We start from the raw sequence: 23,094 nt of genomic DNA, 5'->3' as shown, positions 1-23,094 counted from the left end.
GTGATCTCACCATGTCGACCATGCAGTCAGGCATCTCAAACATTTTCTTTCTTTGTGCAACTCTGACATAGCCTTGGCGAGAATTCCATTGAAATTGTATATTATCTAAATCCTAATTTCCGTTTTCAGAAATATGGCCTTAAACTTGACGTTTACAAAAGCTCACAAAAGCCATTTGAATGACCATCACTGATCATGTTCACCCTTGGCCCTTAAAGGGTTGATATCAAATAACACATTTCATCTGTATTTAAAGAGTTTCTGAGTGTTCAAGGTCCAATTGGGCAAATTCAACCCGAGTTAAAGTCACCAAGTACATACTTGTACTGGCACACTACATATAAGTACATAGTGATCACGTCTGTCCAGGCTGCTTTTACGCTCTCAAATACTTTTTTGTGCGCTCAAATCACGTGCACGTGCCTGTTTTTTAATTAATTAAATGCCATAGCATCTTAAATTGCATTATAAGTGGACAGAACTTTTTTTACACCGTTTTACACCATGTACAGTGTAGGTTTATTTTGGTCACCAAAGTTTAATTGTTGTTTTAAATGGACAAATGGTAGGAGTAAAAAAAGACTTGATAGAAATACCTCTTATAATAGTAATGAACTTGTATATGGTCTTATAAAGAGTTTTTGTGCTCCAAGATGTACAACTCTTTTCTGTACAAGCTAGTATGGGTGTCTCACTTTCTCACTGGTCATCCAGTTTGTGATACATACATTTTGCAATTCTCATCAAGGATCTTAGTTATTCAAGGAAGGTTAAAATCAAGGATAACTGGACTTGAAGATGTTGAAATGCTTCCCCATATTCAATACTACACACTTTGGACTGAAGGGAACTTCTTGGGAGATGTGCTATAAAAACACAGTGTGATCACATAATAGTCATGAAATCCATTCAAGAAATACATGTGCAAAATTTAGGGTAGCTGTATTTGAGACAGTATGAGCAAAAGGGGCTGGTCTGAATAACTGGTCTGTTTATATAAAGAAAATGATATGTGAAACGTGGTTATACAGTCAATTAGAATATAAGCAATAAAACAATCTCCTCATCCTTGGTGTTGAATGAAGTTCCTGAAAAATAAATAAAGTAGTTCAGTATGGTGTCTCTGCCAAGTTCACTGTTGTTTCCGTAATCCTTGCCTGAAGGGAAGCTCAGAGCATTAAAACGTGCCTAATGAGAAAGATGGTTCTGTAAATGCAATTGGTTTTAAGTAATATAAGCCCCTGTGGAGATTATAACATGTTACAAATCTAAGCAGTACTTTTGGGGACAGACATTTAATGATTGTCCATCAGTCGCATTTTGATGACTAGGCTCTTTTTGCAATGTTCATATTATTGCTGGCCAGTTTCAAAACTTTAGGACTTAGCCATATATCCACTCTGTCGCTCTCCATTAGGCTGGCAGGTCACCTTCTCATTGGGTCTGAATATGTAATACAGCCTTGTCACATCCCATAGCAAATAGTTGGGCACAGGCTAATCAATAACCTGCTAAATAATAGATGCTAGCTGCTTCACTCTAATGCAGGTGCAGTCTGAGTGACTTACACTGATCAGCCATAACATTATGACCACATGACAGGTGAAGTGAATAACACTGATTATCTCGTTACCATGGCACCTGTCAGTGGGTGGGATATATTTGGCTGGAAGTGAACATTTTGTCCTCAAAGCTGATGTGTTAGAAGCAAGAAAATGGGCAACGGTGATTATCTGAGCGACGTTGACAAGGGCCAAATTGAGATGGCTATAAGACTGGGTCAGAGCATCGCCAAAACGGTCTGCAGTGGTCAGTACCTATGAAAAGTCGTCCAAGGAAGGAAGAGCAGTGAACTGGCAGCAGGGTCATGGCTCACTGATGTATGTGGGGAATGCTGGCTCGTGTAGTCCGATCCAACAGACGAGCTACTGTAGGTCAAATTGCTGAAGATGTTAGCTCATGCTGACCCCTGTCCTCTTCTGAAAGCGTCTATTGGAAAATTTGGGTCCTTCCATTCATGTGGATGTTACTTCGACACGTACCACCTAACTAAACATTGGTGCAGTCCATATACACCCTTTCATGGAAACAGTATTCCCTCATGGCAGTGGCCTCTTGCAACAGGATAATGCACCCTGCCACAAAACAAAAATGATTCAGGGATGGTTTGACGAACACAAGTGTTGACTTGGCGTCCAAAGTGCCCAGATCTCAATCCAATCGAAAATCCTGGTGAAGTGCTGGACAAACAAGGTCATGTTGGTGCCAGATACCACAGCACACCTTCAGTGGTCTAGTAGATTCCATGCCTTGACGGGTCAGGGCTATTTTGGCGGAAAAAGGGGGATGTACACAATATTAGGCAGGTGGTCATAATGTTATGGCTGATCTCAACGTCAGTTTTCTGGATACTGTATACAGTGTTTCCCATACATTGATTTATTTGTGGTGGCCCGCCACAGTATTGACACTGATTAACTGATATTACACTGTAGAGCTGTGCACAGCGCTTCGCTCAGCCTCTCCTCTCACTAGCTCCCGCTCTCTCTCTCATGGTAGCCGCTTTCATACAGAGATCCCACAATAAATGCAGAAAGAACATCCGCCATTATACCGCATTCGCTCATTCTTACATTTGCGGCATAGTCCCGCAAACATGTGCTTTCACATAGCAGCCCGGCTTTCTGGAACCAGCGGCGTAGAAAAATACCCTTAGGTATAATATAACACAAGCATGTGGGTTGCGGTCCGGGCTCAGAGGCGGATCAAAAGGACCCCCTTTTCGGCTTTGTACCTTTTATACAGCGCAGCGAGCCAGCATATTGGCGCAAGTCTCCCGGAAAATAAGGCAATGTGAAAGCGGCTGTTGACAACAGACCTGTCTGTGAATAGCCCCTCCTCTTCGTGCATGATCTGAATCAAAACATAGTCATGTGCTGAATCAATCCGGAGTTGAATGGTTAGTGTCCTGAACGTCATATTATGCTTTTTGGCTTGTTCCCTCTCCTTTATTGAGTTATATATCTTTTTTGTGCATGCAATAGGTTTGCAAAGTGAAAAAGCCTAAAGGGAGTCCCCATCTCCCATAGAAAGCACTGCTCTGAACTGCCTGAAAACAGCTCGTGTGTAGTCCAGCTCACAGTACATATCACATCAATGGGGTAGATACCTAGGGAAGGAAGTAAGAGTTAACAAAAAGTGCAATCAAAACAAAAAGTGCAATCAATACAAGATCATTGTAGGGGATAGAAGAAGAAGAGCACAGGAAGTGCATGTTAGAGGTTAGGAGTTAGAGGTATTATAAGAGGAAGTGTTCTCAGAAGAGAAGAGTTTTCAAGAGCTTCTTGAAGTTAGAGAGGGACGCCCCTGCTCTGATGGCGTGTGGTAGCTCGTTCCACCATCGTGGTGTCACAGATGAGAATAGCCGGGACTGGGATTGCTTTGTGTGAAGTGATGGCAGAGCCAGGCGGCGTTCGTTGGAGGAGCGTAGCGGCCGAGAAGGAACGTAAGTTTGTATTATGGAGTTTAGGTAGATGGGTGCAGACCCAGTAGTCACTCTGTATGCAAGCATTAGTGACTTGAATTTGATTCTGGAGGCCACGGGCTGCCTCTCCTCTCCCTTCCAAACATTAGCTACCCTCCAGGCAGGCAATGGACATAAAGTTGTTACTGTGATGCAGAGACAGAGCTCAGTTAAAACTTTATGGATGAAAGATACATTTGTTACAGATTAATAACTCATCACTCTGAAACTCTTGCTCCCGCCCATGTTGCTAAGCTGGTATGGGGATATACAGCTGAACCGAAGCCGTGTTTACCGGCTTCTTACGAACCACCCTACTCTGCTTCTGATTGGCTAGTAGTCTTTAACTAGGAGCTGCGCATGTGCAACTCCCAACAAAGATTTTATACAAGTAAGATGTATCACTCCATAGCTAAAATGAAATGTTTACTACACAGGGTGAAAAGAGGAGCTACAGCAATGTGCAGTATGACAAAAATATGGTGTTTTTTGAAAATGAAAACATGTAAACCTGTTCTGGTACAACCACTAAATAAGATTTTAAACCTGAAAATGAGCATAATATGACCTCTTTAACACTGTCTGTTGAGACACTGACACCCACCTTCAAATAAGTTATTACCAAGCAAGGAGCCTAGCTAATAAGGATAGCTAGGCTCCTTGGTTTGTGGAGGTTTGCATGCTGTACATGGCTGCTAGTCAGTATCGACTGCTCAAAATCTGAGTCTGGACTTTAGTTCTAAAGCTAATATTTAGATTGTTTAATGCAGTCACTTCTGCAGCTTTTGGGTGAAGTGTTGTTGAGTTTCTTTCCTTTGTTCAATGCTCCTCCTTGTCCACTATTGCTATATGTATCTATTTAAAGCATTTGCTTACTGCAAATGTAAGTAAACATGGATTATGAAAGTGGGTCCTAGGCTGGACGAAAACTGGGCACTTCATAGTCGGCACCTATTTGAGGTGTTAGGCCATGTGCACCCGAACATCTGTTTTTCTAATAACATGGCGTATACGAGAGGGATTCTGGTGTCATAGGACAAGAATTCCTTGTTATTTGTTAGATTTAATCCCTGATTTCTTTGCTCTGCAACACAGTTTTGCTCATGCATTTCCACCTGTTTACAAAGCATGATGTGCATGCTAAGCATGAAGTGTAGTGCTTCCCTGTTGTAGCCTCATTTCACCATCCTAAATTGCACACCTGTCAAGAAGAAGCCACAGCGCAAAAATAAGAAAATAAATAAGAAAAAATAATAAATAGTTTGTTCATTAATTCTCCGCAGGTAGTATATCCCCCAGTGACTGTAATACATGTTTGAGAGGACTGTATCATGACGAGGCTGTTATCAGTGTGATCACACACTCTGTGACTGAGTGTCCCTCTGAGGTTCGTGAGTATTGGGGACCTCATGGGGCTTAATAACTGTGCGGTAAAGCTTGCATTTCTTTTTACCAGCCACCCCCTTTGGTAGCACTCTGTCACACTGCATGATGCATAACAAACCCTTAAGACACCACCCTAGTCACATCTGGGGCCCCGAGGCTTCTACCCTGGAATAACTTAACTTGACCAGGGAAGCCAGACGACTTACAGATATGCACCGTCTTTTGTAGAAATATTATTAAATGAGAGAGGACTATTAAGAGGGCACAGATCCTATTGACTTGTGTCTTGACACTGTTGCCAGAGCAATCATAACATCATACATAGTTTTCATTTCCCATTAACACTGATTCTGTAGTGGGATCGTGAATGTGCTGAAAATGTCATTTTTGTGCTGTATTGCATCTTTAATGGCATTCGCTCATTAACTTTGCCTATGCATTCAGCCAAGTAATTGAATTCCCTTTGGTTGTGAAGTAGTTTTCTGCATCCAAACCTTTCTATACTTCACCTTTGTGTAGCTGCACAGTAAAGCAATTAATTTGTGTAATCTCAACTGCTGGCTTTTACTTTATGAAATGGCTAAAAAGACAGCATTCATTTCTGTGGGTACTTTGATTTGATTCAGTGTGGCCAGTGCCTTTTAACTTGTGATGTGTTTGTTGTGTGTAGCTTCTTTTTTCCTCTCTTGTACATTCGGGCAAGCAGCTGCATTGCTCAGATTCAAAAGCTGTCTTTTTACAGCATACAACCTTTGATTGTACAGTTTTCATGCACTCGCTGACTATTTTGGATGTATTGTATAGTATGGCAATGGGAAATTATATACTCCCTTTTTCTCTATAGAGGCCTGTGGCATCTAATTTAAGAAGGTGGCTCTCATAATATGAATCTGCATTCAAAAGCATATCAGAGAAATGTAAACCAAACTATGATATATTCGCACAGACAAAAGCATTAGACACATTTTCTGTTACTGTTTTATTTAAAGGGGAATAATAACAATAATAATATGATGACAGGAGCTGAGAATAAGTAGGGTTATTTTATTAAAGTAGTCAAAATATGCAGTTAAAATGTAACAAATGTACTCTAACAGTGCTTTAATAGTGTTCTTGCCGTGTTCACTGTGTCTTTTTCGCAGTGTTCTCTGTGTGCAAAGCCTATATTTATTTATTTATTTATTTATTTATTTATTTATTTATTTATTTTACTGTCATGAGTAAATCATCTCCATAGTGCTTAGTTTGAATTTGTAGACATGTTAGCACCTCACAAATAAAAAGAAAAAAGATTCATGTTCACCCTCATGCCATGCTGACATGATTACCTGCCTTCCAAGTACACACGGGAGTACAGGACATTCACTTGACATGAAATCAGGACTACAAAAAAAAAAAAAGTAATCTCCGTGCAGGAAGAATGGAGAGCAGGGGGGTAAAAAAAAAAGTGGACAGGAGCACATGGCCTGTATGTTGCAGAGACAATTTGGCTACAAATAAATTACACAAGCCCTCCTCTTGGTTATGCTGTCATGGCAGAGGGGTGAAACCATCCATTAGCTCTTCATTACCTGTCAGCCTGTTGCCTCCTGTTGACAGGATTTACGCCCCACAAGACATATCTGAGTGCAGCTAGCAGCACCGGCATGCATAGTCATTAGGATTTTCTAGTATAGGGGAGGTGGTGAACAAATGACACCCCACGCACACGAACATGTACGCGCACACACACACATAGACACTCATTAAAAGTCAGGTACAAAATTAGTAAACAATATTCTGTTTACTTTAAATCAAATGCAGCTTCTCAGTAAATCCAAAGGCTGTCATGGCGATGGAGTTGGTTTTGTGACCTGTAACTTACAGCATGTGATTTGAATTCAGGATGACATAGATTTGAGGTAAAATAAAAGATAATGGTGTGATCACACACTCCATGAGACAGCTTTGCAAAGGGATTGGTGGCCTGTTTTTATCTGTTTTGGATCTCCTGTTATGATTAACAACCTTGCTGTACATCCAGACAGGTCTGCATGTTCTTGTCTGCGCGACTGTACCGACTCCAGCAGACCTATTGTTGGCTTGCCTGACCTTCTCTGCTTCTTGAACTTCCCTCTCCTTCTTCCCTGGTAACCTAAGCCAACCAAACAGCTAGGATCCTTGGATGATGTGTGTTTTCATTCTCCAAACAGACAGAAGGCTGTGCAGGTATTGTCAGTAAGCTCTAAGGCACAGAGCAGAGCTGGCTCTGCAGAGATTGCGCCATGGCGCTTGCTTAAGGCCATGACAGCAGAACAACATTATGCAGCATGTAGGCTGCATTATGCTCATGTGTCGTGACCTTTTTCCCCCACAGCATTGCATTATGAAGAGAATGAAAATACATTGATCCTCTTGGCAGGGGCCTGTTTTCACAGCTTTTAACAGATCCATAAGTACAGCTTGACACAGAGCAGCATTGTCTGAGGTTGCAGAGACAGATTAGAAAGGTTTTGCTTTCTCACTCACTTTTGGAATTTAATATACTTGTTGTCTTCCAGAGGTCTATTTTTGGATCAAATTAATCCAGTGTTGCCCCTACCATAACTGGGCTGGGCCCCCACACATTTCAACCACGCACCCACTAATCCCCACCATCAATCAGGCAACATGACTATACGGGCGGCATTTTATTAAAAACTAATTGAAAGCTGTTTCACCCCTCAAAGCAAATGCATTCCCACTACTCTTGCCAAGTTACTGTAATTTAAGTTTTAATACAAAGCAAACACCACTGTACTGCTGTTTTGCTAATTGAAATTAATCACTCTTAATGTACACAATCAAATTGCATGTTTTTAACCCCTTGACGCCTGAATTTACAATTATATAAGAAAATTTATTTTATTTTTTTCATTTGCTTTCAAGCTAATGCTAATTTAAGTGGACATGTTTGATTTGTCTGTAGAATACAGAATAGAAATAAATTCAGGTATTATGTAGGTATGATGCAAATTAGCGACAACAGGCATAAATGAGAAACCAGTGCTTGCAAAAGGTTCCTTGGTACATATCGAATATGCACAAACTGGCATTGGGGGAACACATATGCTATCTCGGCTGCAGTCTGAATGGAAGCGGTGTGATGCGAATATGCGACCATCAGTGTTAAAGGGTTAAGAGTAGTCTGTAGGTCCCTTGTTTCTTGAAATTATTATTATCATCACAAAAATGTACCTTTGTATTAAGGAGACACTAATGATTTTTTTCAGTAGAGGTTTTCCTACAATATAGCATTAAAATAATAATGGCAAAAAATGTAAAAACAATAAAGAGTAAAACAATTCCCATGCCCTATGACAAGGATTTTACAGTTGACCCAGAGAAGTCTGAATTCAGGAGTTAAGGGAATCATGAGCCCTTTCATCGGGCAAAAATATCTTATTTATTAGAACATCAACACCAGCAGAAAACCAACAACTCTATCTATCTAACATTGACAAGGGCGACCCCAGGCCAGGCCTGAGGCCAACACGCCACACAAATACTGTAAAGATTGTCTCTACCTTAGAAAGATATCCATGTAATATTAGAATCCTAATGTTTGAGATAAAAGTCAAAATTCATTAGGTACACCACAAACACATGCAGGGATAAAGATTTATAAACCCACGGAAAATGCTTACAAAAATAAGGATTACATAGTGGCAAAATGTCAGATTGCTCAATTAAAATGAAGAGAAAGCATTTCCTTTGTCACCATCTTAAATGTGATGATTTGACTTTTGAGAAATGTTTTACCTGATATCCCCCACATCTTATTGAAATATTCAGCTTGATATTAAACTCAATTTCTTTGACACAACAGTATGTTGTTAGCCTTGATTTCTTTTATTTATTTCTCATGTTCCACCCTCATGCTGGATCATCCTTCAAACAGAATGATATGTGAAGGATGCAGCTTAATGTCTCATATAAAAACTGTGGCCTCAATCTGTGATTTCTTTTCATTACAGGCACTGTGCAAAACAAATCTATGTCCTTATTCTTCCTGTCCCTTGTTGTGGAGGAAGATATGCTGTACATGTGTGTAAACTGTATTTCTTCTGGTGGATTTTGGTGTTGGCCATCAAGCCTCCTCCCATTAAAGAGGCTTGAGTCCGTTTTAAGTGCAAGACTTAAGTGTTTTAGCTCTCCGCAATCTTTCTCTTTTCGTGGTTTATGCAATAAACATAAACAACTGCTTCAATAATAAAACGGAGACTGTTACTGTTGCTACGCCTGCCAAGCTTTCCATTCTCGCACTGCACATTTTACAGTGATACCAGTAGCAGATTTCACATAAATGGGTCTTCAATTCCACAGAGAAAAGCAGGCTTCTCATTTTGTCGGCTAAAATTATGACTCTTGCTCGCAGATTTTATAAGTGTAGCAAGATAATGTAAGCTAATGTTAATACTTACACTCCTTAAGTCAACTGAGAAGTCTGTCTTCAGCTGACTTTTCAGTGTTTCCATCTGACATATTTTTAAATGAGAACCGTGTAAAAGGTTTATAAATATATAAAGTTACTTAATGGCAGCATCCATGATAAAATGCTAAAGGACTGAGGCTAAAGGCATAACTTTAGCACCCTCACCAGTTGTTATTCCATGACATGATGTGTATATTGTGACAGGGGAACAGCATTGTTTCTGTATTTAAGTGCAGCATGGAATTAAAAATAAAATGTAAAAACAATAAAATAATAATAACATTTAATTGTTTGGATGCTTACACAAAAAAACATACTTAAGCTTTGTTCAGACTGCAGGACCCAAATCCCATTTTTTTTGGTCATATGTGATTTGGACCACTTTCATATGTGGTCCAAATCCGATACAGACCGGATCTTTTTAAATGTGAACTGAGTTTGGATACTCAGGTCGGAATTGATGCGACTTGTGGGAGAGAGTTGTGGGGCAGTTGCGTTATATAGTGCCAGAAACCATAATGAAACGGACAGAAAGTTGTGAACACTGTTCACTGTTGCTCCTTGTTTACTTCTGTAGCCTACAACAGCGTGCTGAGTGTGACGTTGTGTCCTTCTGCGCATGCGGGTCACTTTCAGCCGCGGACAGTTCTCACTGGAGTCTGAATTGAGCATTAAAGCCTGCAGTCTGAACGTAGCCTTAGACAAGCAATACGGGGGTTAGATTTGGACACTACATTATTGTTCGGATTTTCAAACAGTAGTATGCTTCACTTTTACAATAGAAAATGATTCAACATATGAGGAATAAGGGGTTTAATGAGGTTGGGGCTCAGGCACATATGCCTATGACAGAAATACACTCATTAATGTTGGACAAGGAAGCGCAGGGATTGGATTGAGTGCAGCAGACCATAAGAAGATCACTGCCCACGACATTTTGTGTCCACCCAGTCAGACTAGTAGGACCAAATGACACAAAATCCAAGGAGGAGATCCGGGATAACAGCTAAGCTAACCCAGCTTGGACCCAAGACAGTAAGCGTGAGAGATGCATCAACAAATCCCAATATAACCATGGGGAAAAGCCATGAGTTTGGCAAATGTATTAGTATCTAACCCAAGTTTAGCAGGAGGTACTGTAGTAAGCTAGCTAGCCAGTCGTTTTGCACATTTGCAGATTACGTTAGAGCAGATAAAGACAGAGTTTAATGCATTCCTGTTTTTAAGTTTTTGAAAGACTACAAAAAAAGGCGTTACCCTCCCAACACCCTCCATGCATACTGCTTTGACATGTAGAGAAATCCAAAGCTTACCTACAGTTAGTAAGTTATGATTGGATAGTTCCTGTTCGGAGGAGGGATTGAGCAAAAGGTAAATTCTCAACAATGTGTGTTAAAGGTTGTTTGGCCAAATGTGTTCGTAACAAACCCACTTTATTTACATTTTAAAACTGTGAATCAGAAGTGAGAATCTGTAACCCTCTTAACAATATGCAGATGTATGAGCTCTTTTGCTGAAGGCATTTCAGTTCCATGTGAGGAGTGTTGGGTTGAGTGTGAAATAGTTTCATAAAGCTTGAGGGAGGAGGTGTGTTTGATTCCTAACTATTTTGCATCTGAAATGAAGTGTACTTTCAACCGTAACTTTTTTTTATGCCATCTGTTGTTTAGATGCCAAAATGTAGGAATCTGCATATCTTGAAACTAATGAGAAACTAATGGGCCATCACAAAAAGTCCATGAATACGAGCTGTGACATTATGTGGAAGCAAATGATCCTGCATGTAGTGACTCGTATATGTTTTGTTTCCCATTGCACAAATGCCTTTTTCCTCTTCAATGAATACAGATTCTTTTTCTACCCATTCGACTTAAAAACAACCTGTACCTGTGCACAGCTTGTTGTACTGCGTAAAGGACATTTTTTTCATCGTTTATAGTGATATCTTCCTCAATCTGTCTGCCCACCTACATCACCAGTGATCAAACTTTTCCAAACGTGGATGCACTGACCAGTCGAAAGAGGGCAATGCAACTTTTGTTTGCTTATTATGACAAACGGGTGCTGCAAATGTTTGTGGAGATATGAACTATGCATATAGGATGAGGGTCTTTACTGTTTTTTTTAGAGAATACGCCCCTTCACTTTCTTGGCAACAGCTAGATGAGAAGATTGATACCACTCTTATGTTTGTATGCTAAATATGACATTAGCCAGTAAGCTTAGCTAAGCACAAAGACTGCAAACGGGGGAAACAACTAGCTTGGCTCTGTCCCGTGGTAACAAAATCAGCCTACCAGCACCTCACTAAAGCTCACTAATTGACATATAAAAATTCATATCTCATTTGTTTAATCTGTACAAAAACAGGAGTGCAAAAACAAGTTGTGGTTTTACTATTTCTTGGCTGGCCACATAACGTCCGTAAAACTAAAACATGTCATTTTCACACATTTGTAAGCAGTAAACTAAGAAGACATAACATGCTAATTAGTGAGCTTTAGAGGTGCTTTTGGACAGAGCTAGGCCAGTTCTTTCCCATTTCCAGTCTTTATATTAAGCTAAACAAAGCTAAGAGACTGCTGGCTGTAGTCTTCACTTTACTGTATAAATGTGAGAGAGGTATCAATCTTCTCATCTACTCTTGTTACCCTTTAACTCAGTGGTTCTCAAACTGGGGGGCTGGAGCCACTTCAGAGAGTGTGTGGATGACCTGAAGTTGTATGAATGTGTTTCATGTTGTGACATAAACAAACAAAAGTGCTCTGATGCGAGAAAGGCTATTTTGCTAACCTGAATCTTGTTTATTTCAATCGCCTGCATTGTTAATGATTGATAAAAATTAAATCCGTTTTTGCTGGGGTGGGGGGGCAGGAACTTCTTTTTGTCCATGTACAGGCCACAAAACAAGTTTGTGTTTTGACCTGAGTTGCTGTTCTCTGTGCAGACAGACTGCTCCAGTGACAGTGAGAGCGAGGACAACTTCATAGTCGTCCCTCCACGAGACCACCTTGGCCTGGCCATCTTCTCCATGCTCTGCTGTTTCTGGCCTCTGGGGATTGCAGCATTTTATTTCTCACAGGGGGTGAGGACACACACACACACACACACAATCACATGCATGCAATGCACACACATCCAAAGTTATTGTCTGTCACACATGCTGCTAAATGATGCAGCATCTGTTTGTTGCACACATTTTCATGAATTTATAGATATGCGAGCACACAAACACACACGCACACACCTAGCTCTATATATGACTCACCAAAACATTAAGGACTATCACACACAAAAAAAGGACTGACTCTCTAACTGCCGACGCAAGGCCACTTTTTACTGAGCTACCCATCAATAACTCAAGGCCAGTCTGTAATGACTGTTTGATGCTCTGTAAACAGAGTGAAAGAAGCCTTTAGGAAGAGTATATAAATCACTTTCAAGGCTCTATCTGTAAACTAGGGGGTACTCAAAATACTAAGATGAGAGATGACCTTTGAACTAGTGGCACTTTCAAGAGGATTGAAGATGAATCCAATTACAGGTGTGCCGACGTATTAAGCTCTCAGACACAGTCTTGTTTGAGCTGTAATTTGGAAAGCAGATTATGTGTGAAGAAATGTATGAAAATACTAGAAAAAAATGTTTTCCAAAGACTTTTTTTGCTTAAAGGGAAATTAAGTGATTGTATTCCAATATACTTTTTGTTAAATTCACTGAAAATTTCCTCACGGTTTGCTAGCTCTCCGTTTGTTGTGTGCTCGGGTTTTCCTTCACAGCCCTGGCTCTTTAAATGGAAAACAAATAAAGTGGTGTGGACCATGCCACACAACATTGTTCCAGCCAATCAGCAACAGTTAGTGCTCCTGCACAGGGGTGATGGGGGTAGTGGTAGAGAGTTCTATACACCAGCACATCCGAACGTGCCCGACTCCAGGCACTGTGAAGAAGGACAAATGGCCGAGAAACACCAAAAGAGGAAAAGGTCTAAGTACAGGTCTCATAAACAGAGGAGAAAGTTATATGACCGGGCAGTTATATGTGAAGGCGTTTCACAGCTGGAGAAAACTCTCAGAGATTTGAAATGTGGAGGGCGGAGCTTCTAAGGGAGCAATTAAGGGAGAGTGTGGGGTTTTTTTGGTAGTTGAGTTCAAACATCAACAATCCTTCTGCAGAATCACTTACTCTAAATCACTACTACATCTAAAAAGCAGCTTTATTTCTAGGATATTTATGTTTCTGGCTTTCATGCACAAATATACTGTTTTTGAATGTTAACTGTCAAAGAATTAAATCAAAGAACAGTCAAATTAAAATTCAAATTTTTCTAATTCAAATTAGCTTTATTGGCATGAATGTGTAACAACAATATTGCCAAAGCATCATACATACTACATAAGAACAATCAACCCCATACATTTCATTAAACAAGTAATTAAAGCGTAAAGTAATGTCTTTACAATTAAAATATCAGATCATGTCCAGAGCTTTAGTTTTAAATTCCGTAATAGATTGGCATGCAACATTATCGTTTTACGAAGGCAAGGCCCTTGAAAATAATATTGCCTTGCCAGTGATATTGACTTTGATGTAAAGATATAAAGACACATTAGTATCAACTGTAAAGACAGCTGTTATTTCCAAAGAGAATGAGGTGATTTTAGAGTGCGATCTGTCAAGGTGTGATGAGGCAACAATGTTACTTTTGAAGCTTTTGCCAATGTGTTCTTTAGCCGCACATAATGGTTGTCTAATGGATTCCAACCCCTTCCTCCCTCTTTTCAAATCCACAGGAGACCCCTCCGGTGATGGTGTGTCAGTCAAACAAAGAGCAAAGGGATCGCTACTTGTCTTGCTTCTAATCAGTTCTGTTTCTCTGATGTGCTAGATCAACTTGAAAAGGCCATCAGCAGCCATCAGTAGCTGCCACACACACACACACACCCACACACACGCACACACACACACACACACACATATGCATGCAGCGTCTGTTTAACGGTACATGTAAACACTGTACACACACACATCCTGAGAGAGAAAAGCTTTTCAGTAAATTGTTCCGCCTTTGACTATAAATTCTTATCAAACGCTCAAACATTTAGCTGTCTTATCTGTGGGCGCGAGTAGTCCGAGGCAGATTAAGGCAGTCAGTGAATTATCTTGTCAGGAGCTAATTTGATTCTTCCTGGTAATTATGGGAAGTGATGGCCGTGTTTAGGGATGGATGGTTTTTCTGCCAATCTCCCTTCTTTAGAAGGTGCCGTCCAGAAGAGCTGTCAGGAAAAGATATGGTGGGAGTCTGGGATCGCATCATTTTATAGCTCAATAACCTCACTTCACTGGTCTTTCAGTTTCATTTGATAGTTCAGGGAGCCCCCTAACTAAATTAATTCACTCTGTCGCAGTTAGCATGAGGATGTTGTAAGTTTTTAGCTGAATACGGTCTGTAATTTGATGATCTGTGTAAACATCTATGCTACTGTACCATCTGTACTGAGAGAAGAGTTTATACAGTAAATACCTATTCGGTCAACATGTTCAGAATCTGACCGCTTGTCACTTGTTTAACATTATGAAATATAAAATTTAGGAGCAATCCACACAGAAGGGAACTGACGAAGAGAGAGAGAGAGAGCGCTGCAGGCCGCAAACAGCTGATTTTGACAGAGAATCGTTCATAAATTCTCATAAATACAAAAACACTTTTTCATAGTTTGTGTCGTTTCTGTTCTCTGCCTTTGTAGGGCCGTGGAAGCAGTTGCATTATGGGATAAGGCAAGGGCGAAAGAATGAGCTGAGGAGAGGAGTTTAGAAATTATAGCACATCAGCTCCGTCACTGACTCCGAGGACATTTACAAACAAACAGGTTAGGGTCCATAATAGAGTCTGTGGACTGCAGATCAATAGTGTTTTTGTTTTTGCCCCACTGGAAGGTCAGACCTAGTCAAACAGAGAGAGCCGCTGCATGGCTTCCCAAAGCGAGGGCAAACACACACACTCACACACAGAAGCAGACATGCATTCGTCTATTGCTTTACATTACTCATCCTATTTGCCAAAGACTACATATTTCATTCTGTGTAACGTCTTTATGATAAATAGTGCTTTACAGTTTCAGGATTCAGCGTTAACCACCCACACACACATCTGATAATGACTAAAATACCACGAATGTGTGGGGGAAATTAGCTTGGAGCATTTGATTGGGAAGCGGAATTGAGTTTCAATTATTGCCACTAATAGGGTGAGTGTTTTGTTTGGAGATGCTGATAAATGTTTCTCTCAGCTCTGAGACATCTGTGCTGGGAAGTGCAGAGTTGAAGAGCCGCAGCGATTCCTTTCACGATTATGCAAATAAGACTCCGGTGAAGTTATCTTAGGGCATACAAGTCATCATAATGGATGAAAATGAATGAGCTAATTATTGCAAAACAGTTTATGTATTCACATATGTGCCTGTGTGGGGGAGAGACAGATCCAGAGACTGGGAGAGAGAAAGAGGGAGATGCGGGCCTTTGTCTGTTGTTTATTTGGAAGAAAAACCTGTTTAGGGTGTGGAATTGACTTATGAGAGCGCATCGCAATATAAGTCTCCATGCAGCGAAGTCTCAGATGTTATCTTTTTTCTATGACACCACATTTCAATCATTTTGTCAAAGTTGTGGAGATAAAGCCTCAGTGCCTCTAACCATTACCCTCTCAAGGGGATTCAAGGAAAAATCCTCACATTGACATATACAGTACATTATACAGAGAAGAGGGCACACACACTTTCAACCTACTGTACTCATCTATTGTCCACATTATATAATTATTATATTTTATATAGTGCTGGGCAATGACTATAATCGCAATTAATCTCATTGTTATGCGCAAAATTGAATAATGAATTCTAAAGTAGTGTATTGCGCCATTTTAATTTAAATGTACTGCTATATACACAAAAGTGCAATAACATGTGGTTTGCAAACACTTTAAACAAATAATGTGCTTTTTACCAGCAGTATTCCCTTTCACAGTAGCAATAAAATATTTCTTGTAAATCTCAACTTAAACATTAATGTAATCAAATCAAATATTAAAGCAAAGCTATTTGCCACTGCCAGGGCATTACCTTTTATCTAGCTTGTTAAAACAAGTTACCATCAGAGTCCAGTTTTCTTGGGGGGTTTTCTTAACAGGTATCAGCAGAAACATTTTTCTTTTATCCGGGAGCAGCAGAAACAGTCTATGTTCAGTAGCAAGTGCCCCTGTTAGAGTGAGGTGAAGTGGTCAAACAAGGTGTAGCGACAAGTGGGTCGCGGTGGTGCTCGCCTCACGCACACGACCGACCGCTGCCGAAGTTGAATTGTCTTGAACTTTTTGTACGTGACCTGCAGCACAAATCATTGGAAGAGAGACTGATCTTCGCTGTTTGTGAGTTTCCAAAATCTAAATAGTTATCAGGACATCAACAGGAGGGAATTCACATGGCAGAGCATCCCCGCAAAACTAGATATAGGCCTATCATGTAAATTTATGTAGCCTATAATTTTAACTTCAGTTAAATAGGCTACAGCTGCGTAGCGCACATAAGCCGTTGCCATGGTTACTGTCAATAGAGCGCCTGCCATTTACTCATGGAGTGTTGTCTTCTTCTCCCACTTGTTTGGGTAGGTGATTTGCAGGCTGATCAACATCCCGCCCCTCCTGTGACCCATGTTTTGACTGTTTGTGTATTCAGGGCCAGTGAGCAACGGACTTTCAAAATATCAATATATTTTTTTAAAACTGTGTTAATGTGCGATAAAATAATTTAATTAATTAATGCGTTAACGCGTTAATAACATGTTAACGTGCCCAGCCCTAATTTTATATTATCGTGTTCCTCGGGGAGAACCACAGCATGCTTTGGTTGAACTGTTTGTGTAAAGTGGAGACAACGCTTGATAAGTAAATTACAGTATTTAACAAATGCTTTCACTTGACAAATGAAATAACAAACGTGTGCCCTTCCTGGCAGTTACCAGAGGCGGGTAGTAACAACTTACATTTAGTCCATTACGTGTATTCGAGTAACTGTTTTGAGTAAATTTTACTTGTCAGAGTAGCTTTAATGCATCATACTTTTACTCTCACTTGAGTAGTTTTTAAGAGAAAAATCATTACTTTTACTCCGCTACATTTGGATACATTCATCGCGCTACTTTGCTACTTATTTATTTATTTATTTATTTACCATAGTCAAGCATCCACATGACTCTGTTTGAACAGAATAATGGCTGAAACAACAGCATGGTAGTTTGGCTTTCAAATGGCACTAGCAGTTAATATTTAGGCTGCAAATTCAAATTTAGCATACCAGCCCCGTCTCTTCCCAGGGCGTCCGATACCAACGCTTTGTCAGTCTTGGGATGACACCATTTTGGCCAGCGGGTTTCGCTTGTGAAGTCAGTAGGCTACACCGTGCTGACATGCTAATATGTTTAATAATAAACAGCTACACACAATATATCATGCTTAAAAACTCCTCTGCCTTCTGCCTTAATATAAATATTCAAGCAAATAGTGTACGAGCAGTCCATATTTGACTAGTCATGCTTATTGGTGTAGCTTGATGAAGACAGACCAAATTATGCACACACAAAAAAAGTTACTCTTAGTTCATGTGGATGTGACTGATGTAATGTTTCAACCAGAGATGATCTTCCTCAGGTAAATGTGAAGAAGTGAACACACCTTTATTTTATAGGCAATAAATTATGAAACATCACAGAAATTATCTCCTTATTATTTTTTACTTTACTTATTGGAGTAATATTAATGCAATATTTTGGGGGAAATTGTCCTGGTGTAAATTTGGCAGGTTATCTAATCAGGTGATGGTGACTTGTCATTTCATCACAAATAAATAAAAAGTGTATGTTCACTTCTTTCCCTTTACCTGAGGAAGTCCATCTGAAATAATTCCAGTCACATCCACATCAAATAAAAGACTAGGAGAAAATTACCCATTGTTTTTTTTTCTTAAGTTACTCACTAAGTAACTCACTACTTAAGAATTTTTTTGTAAATACTTGTGTACTCTTACTCAAGTAGTTATTTTGATTGCAAAGCAACTTCAGTACAGTTTTGGACTACTCTATCCACCTCCGCCAGAGACGGAGAGAAATAAACTGTCCTACACATCATGTCCGTCACATTATGTCTATTTTCAGGATTCTCTCCTCCAAGAGACCTCAAAGAGAGAATGTGCTCTGTCTCGTTTTGAAAGCAAACTCCAACCTAATTTCCCATAAGGCCTCCATAGCGGAGCTTTTGTTTCAATAATTACTGTATTGACATGGAAGCTAAAAGACCTGCCTTGAATACATGTCCTTTGTCCTAATTTGTTTCCTGACCTTTGGAGGCATTTGTCTAAAGAGTCTTTCTCTCTGGCTCTCATCTGCTTCTCTTTGTCTTGGACTATTAGGCATTGTCTTCTAAAACCTCCTTGGCACTAATGAAACACATGGTGCATAGTGGAACGACCTCATGTGTAGTTTTTTTTAAGTATTAACAACCATCACTGATGAATTGTAAATTTAATTTTTTTATATTAATTATTTATTCATTATTCTGCAGATAAAGGTGCTGTGAGATGCAAAGGTGGCTGATGCACAAGGGGAATCATTATTTCTAACTGCGTTCCGCAGAGAAAAATGAAGGATTCAGTTTTACAAACCTGATCAACCTGTTTCAATAAATGTCTTCCTACGCAAAAGACAGCCTTAACATGGTGACATGCAACGTTGCAATCATGAACTTGCTTCTTCACTTGAGTCAGTATCCATTATGCAGTTCTGCTTCCTGAACAAATGCAGGAAAGACAGACTCTAATTAGCAGGTATCCTTCCTGCAGTTGCTTTACTTAGCTGTGATATAGGTGATCTCTGATTTATTATTCTGATTTTATTGGCAAAATCCAGGCTTCACACACCACACATTTTGACAAATGTAATATGCATCTGTCTCACTTAATTGACTTGCTGAGAAATTGCCAGCAGGGAACAGGGACTAACAGAGTCTAGATGAGAGTTGGCTGTCCAGGGCGGCTGCACTGGCTCTGTAGTGTAGATGGGCAGAGGCTGTGAATAAACAGTATTTTTCATAATTCTATGTACAATGTATAGATCATACTCCTATTTATCACAACTTTTGTGTAGCAAATAAAGGAGTTGATCAAAATTACCCTTCTAATACTTTGAGGTCAATCCATAAGTTTTTTAGCTGGTTATCTGGGTATCATCTTTCAGCTCCACAAGTGATTTCAATGAGCTCCAGCAAGGAGTTTTAGTCGCTCTCCCTTCAGTAAGCCATGAAGAGGACCAAAGCTGATAAAGCTGATTCTGAAAAGGACCCCTAAAAAGAAAGGCACCACAGGGGCCAGCTACCTGAACCAGCTGGCTCCTGTCAATGAGGAAAAGCAGTGGCCCAATTCCAAAGTACTCCCAGATTTCTAAGCTTCTCATTCTGTTATGATCAGTAAGGTTAGGCATCCTCCAAAAAAAGCAAATTTCAGCCACGCTTATCCACAGTCTGAGAGCTTGTGAGCAAAGGTCAAAACAAGGATTTGTGTAAAGCCGTGGTTTGATTTTTAGTTTTCTATTCATTGCCACAGTTGGATAAAAAAATCACTGCAGACGCTGCATCTAACCATCTAACTGGCAGTCACCATCCGTCTTAGCCTCAGTCATGAATAAGAAGAGTCACCTCGGAGCTATGGCTCACTTCCAAAGTGAATGGGACACATTTTTTCTTATAAAAGACGACCGTGGCCTTGTTGGAGGTAGTGACGCTGATGCCAGCTTCATCACATTCACACACATCCCACATCAGCCCCATTTACATTAGAATGAATTCAACAGAATAATAAAGGTCATTTCACACACTCACACGCTGCTTTTCTAACTGTGCTAGCAAACATTCAGCACAATAGTGTGATCAATGTATTATTATGGGTAAAATAAATTATGGTTGTGATTCCTGTAACATGTTGAACTGAAGTACAAAAAGATTAATATGCGATGGCATTTGGAGTAAAATAGAACTGAAATTAGTTTAGGGCTAGACAAAGGAGATGGAAAATGGAAAAGCAAATACAAAGTCCTAACAATGCCACTGTAACAATTTCTACTGTTGTCTGTATGTGTAATTTCTGTTTCAGTGCTGACCCCTATTCAGCTATTTGAATGAAAACCACACATCAAAAAAGGCATCTCTCTTCCTTGCATTTCCCTCCTAGCAAGTATTAGTATAATTGCGACTGTCTCAGTCGCAAATACTAAGATAGCTAGAGATACGGTAATGATAAAAGAAGCAAGAACCTCTTTTGGCATCAGTTACATAGCTGATGTTAATTATCAAGCTTATTAATAAACGTCAGTCCAGTAGGATAGAATTTACCTGTCTCACTCGACACAGTGATTTTGTATTTAATAGTATTAAAGAATAGGAATACTAATGTGGAACAAGACTGTGGAATATGGACCAAGCTTTTTTGATTTCTATTTAAAATTAGTTGTTATTAAGCAATATAAACATCATTGGTGTTTATACACTTATATTCACAAATATTTAAACACACACAATGCGTATTGGTGATTAACACTGAAAGTGTTTGTTTGCAAGATAAAAGTCTACATCTACTGCTCAAAATGACAAACTCTGAGAGAATTATTACTCAACCCTGCTGTTCTCCTCAGACCTACAGAGCTTTGAAGCATTTTTGAGTTCATTGTTTTGTTTTTGTGGCCTGCTACTTTAGTGTGTTGATTAACTTAGCTGGCTAGTTAGATAACGTTCGCTCGCCTCTTGAGACGGGTATGGCTGCAGCCCTGTCGTCTCATGCCCTCCCGCCTGGTGCCTCCGCTAGTTTCTACATTTCAAAATAAATGTTTGCGTCTTGTTCCCTATTTCTACCTCGTTCTTTGGTGTTTTTGAACTGACAAATGAAGACTGTCATGCTAATGATTGTGCTATTATAATGCTATTCCAGCAATCTGGTCGAAAGATTGTTTTAAACGTAGTTTCAAGTGTCAAAATGAAAATCGCAAATTATGTGTATGTTACACACTTCTGTACAGTAGATGGCAGTATGCACCTAAATGTTGTTTGCAATCGGGTCTTAATCAAGAGAAGAAGCAGCAGCAGCAGAAGTAAAAAGTGTCGGAGTTATGGGTGAGTTCATTCATGCAATCAATTAAAAATGTATAAACTCTTAAATTATGATTTTGGCTATAGATATACTTTGCAGATTTCTGGGTGTTATTGTTGTGTCCCTGACGTTTACGTATTTGATGAAACCTGCGATGACTTTAACGCTTTAAACTGCAACAGTTTCAATTAGACGTTTGTTAGCGATTAGTTCAACACTAACTTGTTATCTATAGCAATTTATTATAACAGACTTTAGTGGTTTCTTTCTTTGATTTTAGCTAAGGAACACATCAGTGTCTTTTTTAAAAATAACACATGCATAGGGCACAGCCTACTGTGCTGAGCAAGTCACTTGTTGCTAACAAAAAAGACTGTCTGAAACAAACAAATCTAAACACTGTATGAGAGCAGATCAAGAGTATGATTTTGTTCAGTTTTTATAAACACAGGGTACGTTGGAAGAGGTGAGCTGCAGGGGATATCTTCTGAAGATCCCCACCCTGGATCCTGCAGCAGTTTCTGCCAATGTGCGGGACGACAGTAATAATGAAGAACAAAATAATAAATATGTTATACTCTCTCCAAGACTCGTTTTTACTTAGATATTCTATATTATTTCCTCACTTAATAGGGAAATCACTGCAAATAAAATTGCTTATTCTATTCTAGTGTGTGTGTGTGTGTGTGTGTGTGTGTGTTTGTGTCTATATGTCGTTGTGTTGGCACATACACAGGATAAGCAGCAGATATTTTATTAAGTATTTTATTCATTTGCATGATTGCCGTAAATATTCAGTTTAAAAACACCAAAGTACGAGGAAGACAGAACGAACCAGACGTGAGTTTTTATTTTGCACCGTAGAAGCTACCGGAAGGCACCACGCGGGAGGGCATGAGACGGGAGGCTCCAGGCTGCAGTCTTGCACCTGTTAGTGCAGAGCAGTTGCTTACCTTATCAATAAAATACTATAGTTGTAAGGCTTCCCAGCAAGCAATAGTCGTCATTTCACCGTCTAGGTTTACTATAGACCTTATTTATTCCGGGTATGAGTAACCCACTTATAGCCACGATAACTTTACACGTGGTTACATGGCGTTTTTGCCAAAATAACTTGCAAGATGTATGATATTCCATCATGTAAGCAAGGTCTACAGTGAATATAAGTTGTTTTTTGTTTCATTTCTTTCACATGTTTTACGCGCGGCCTGTGCGTAGCCACGATTTAGCTCGTAGACAGACTTGCTATTTCTAGCCCACTTTGAGTCAAAATGGTCAAAAATGATTAAGTGTTTTTTGCCCTGGCAGCACGTGAGATGGTTGATGTCCCATTATTTTTGCAATGTCAATAATATCTGCAAGATATTAAGTGTCATTAAATTGACATGATCTATCTGTAGCCACGATTTAGCTCTTATTTGGACAGGCTACGTGTAGTCTGCTTTTAGCCCACCCGGCGAAATAGAGGGCTTGGCTGTAGCCCTGTTTCAGACCAAATAGGTTACATGTAGTTTTCACCCATGCAGCTGTTGAGGTGCGTGATATCATTTCAT

The 23,094-nt window shown here is 39.7% G+C and overlaps 1 protein-coding gene across 5 annotated transcripts in view; it reads left to right on the top strand.

Annotated features, from left to right (window-relative positions):
* syndig1l (synapse differentiation inducing 1-like) overlaps positions 1-23,094 on the top strand; it is a 47,608-nt gene that overhangs the window by 13,676 nt on the left and 10,838 nt on the right. For 2 of the 5 annotated variants that reach the window (XM_046060800.1, XM_046060799.1), the window contains exon 2: positions 12,310-12,447. In XM_046060800.1, the coding sequence (XP_045916756.1) occupies positions 12,310-12,447 (138 nt within the window). Of the gene's footprint in view, positions 1-12,309; positions 12,448-14,155; positions 14,370-15,109; positions 15,233-18,969; positions 19,068-23,094 lie in introns of those variants that run through there. The other 3 variants (XR_006826766.1, XM_046060802.1, XM_046060801.1) reach the window with 3 other exon arrangements.

This window comes from Micropterus dolomieu, linkage group LG10 (assembly GCF_021292245.1).
Source record: "Micropterus dolomieu isolate WLL.071019.BEF.003 ecotype Adirondacks linkage group LG10, ASM2129224v1, whole genome shotgun sequence".
Classification (NCBI taxonomy): domain Eukaryota; kingdom Metazoa; phylum Chordata; class Actinopteri; order Centrarchiformes; family Centrarchidae; genus Micropterus; species Micropterus dolomieu.
This window is presented reverse-complemented; position numbering and strand designations above follow the sequence as displayed.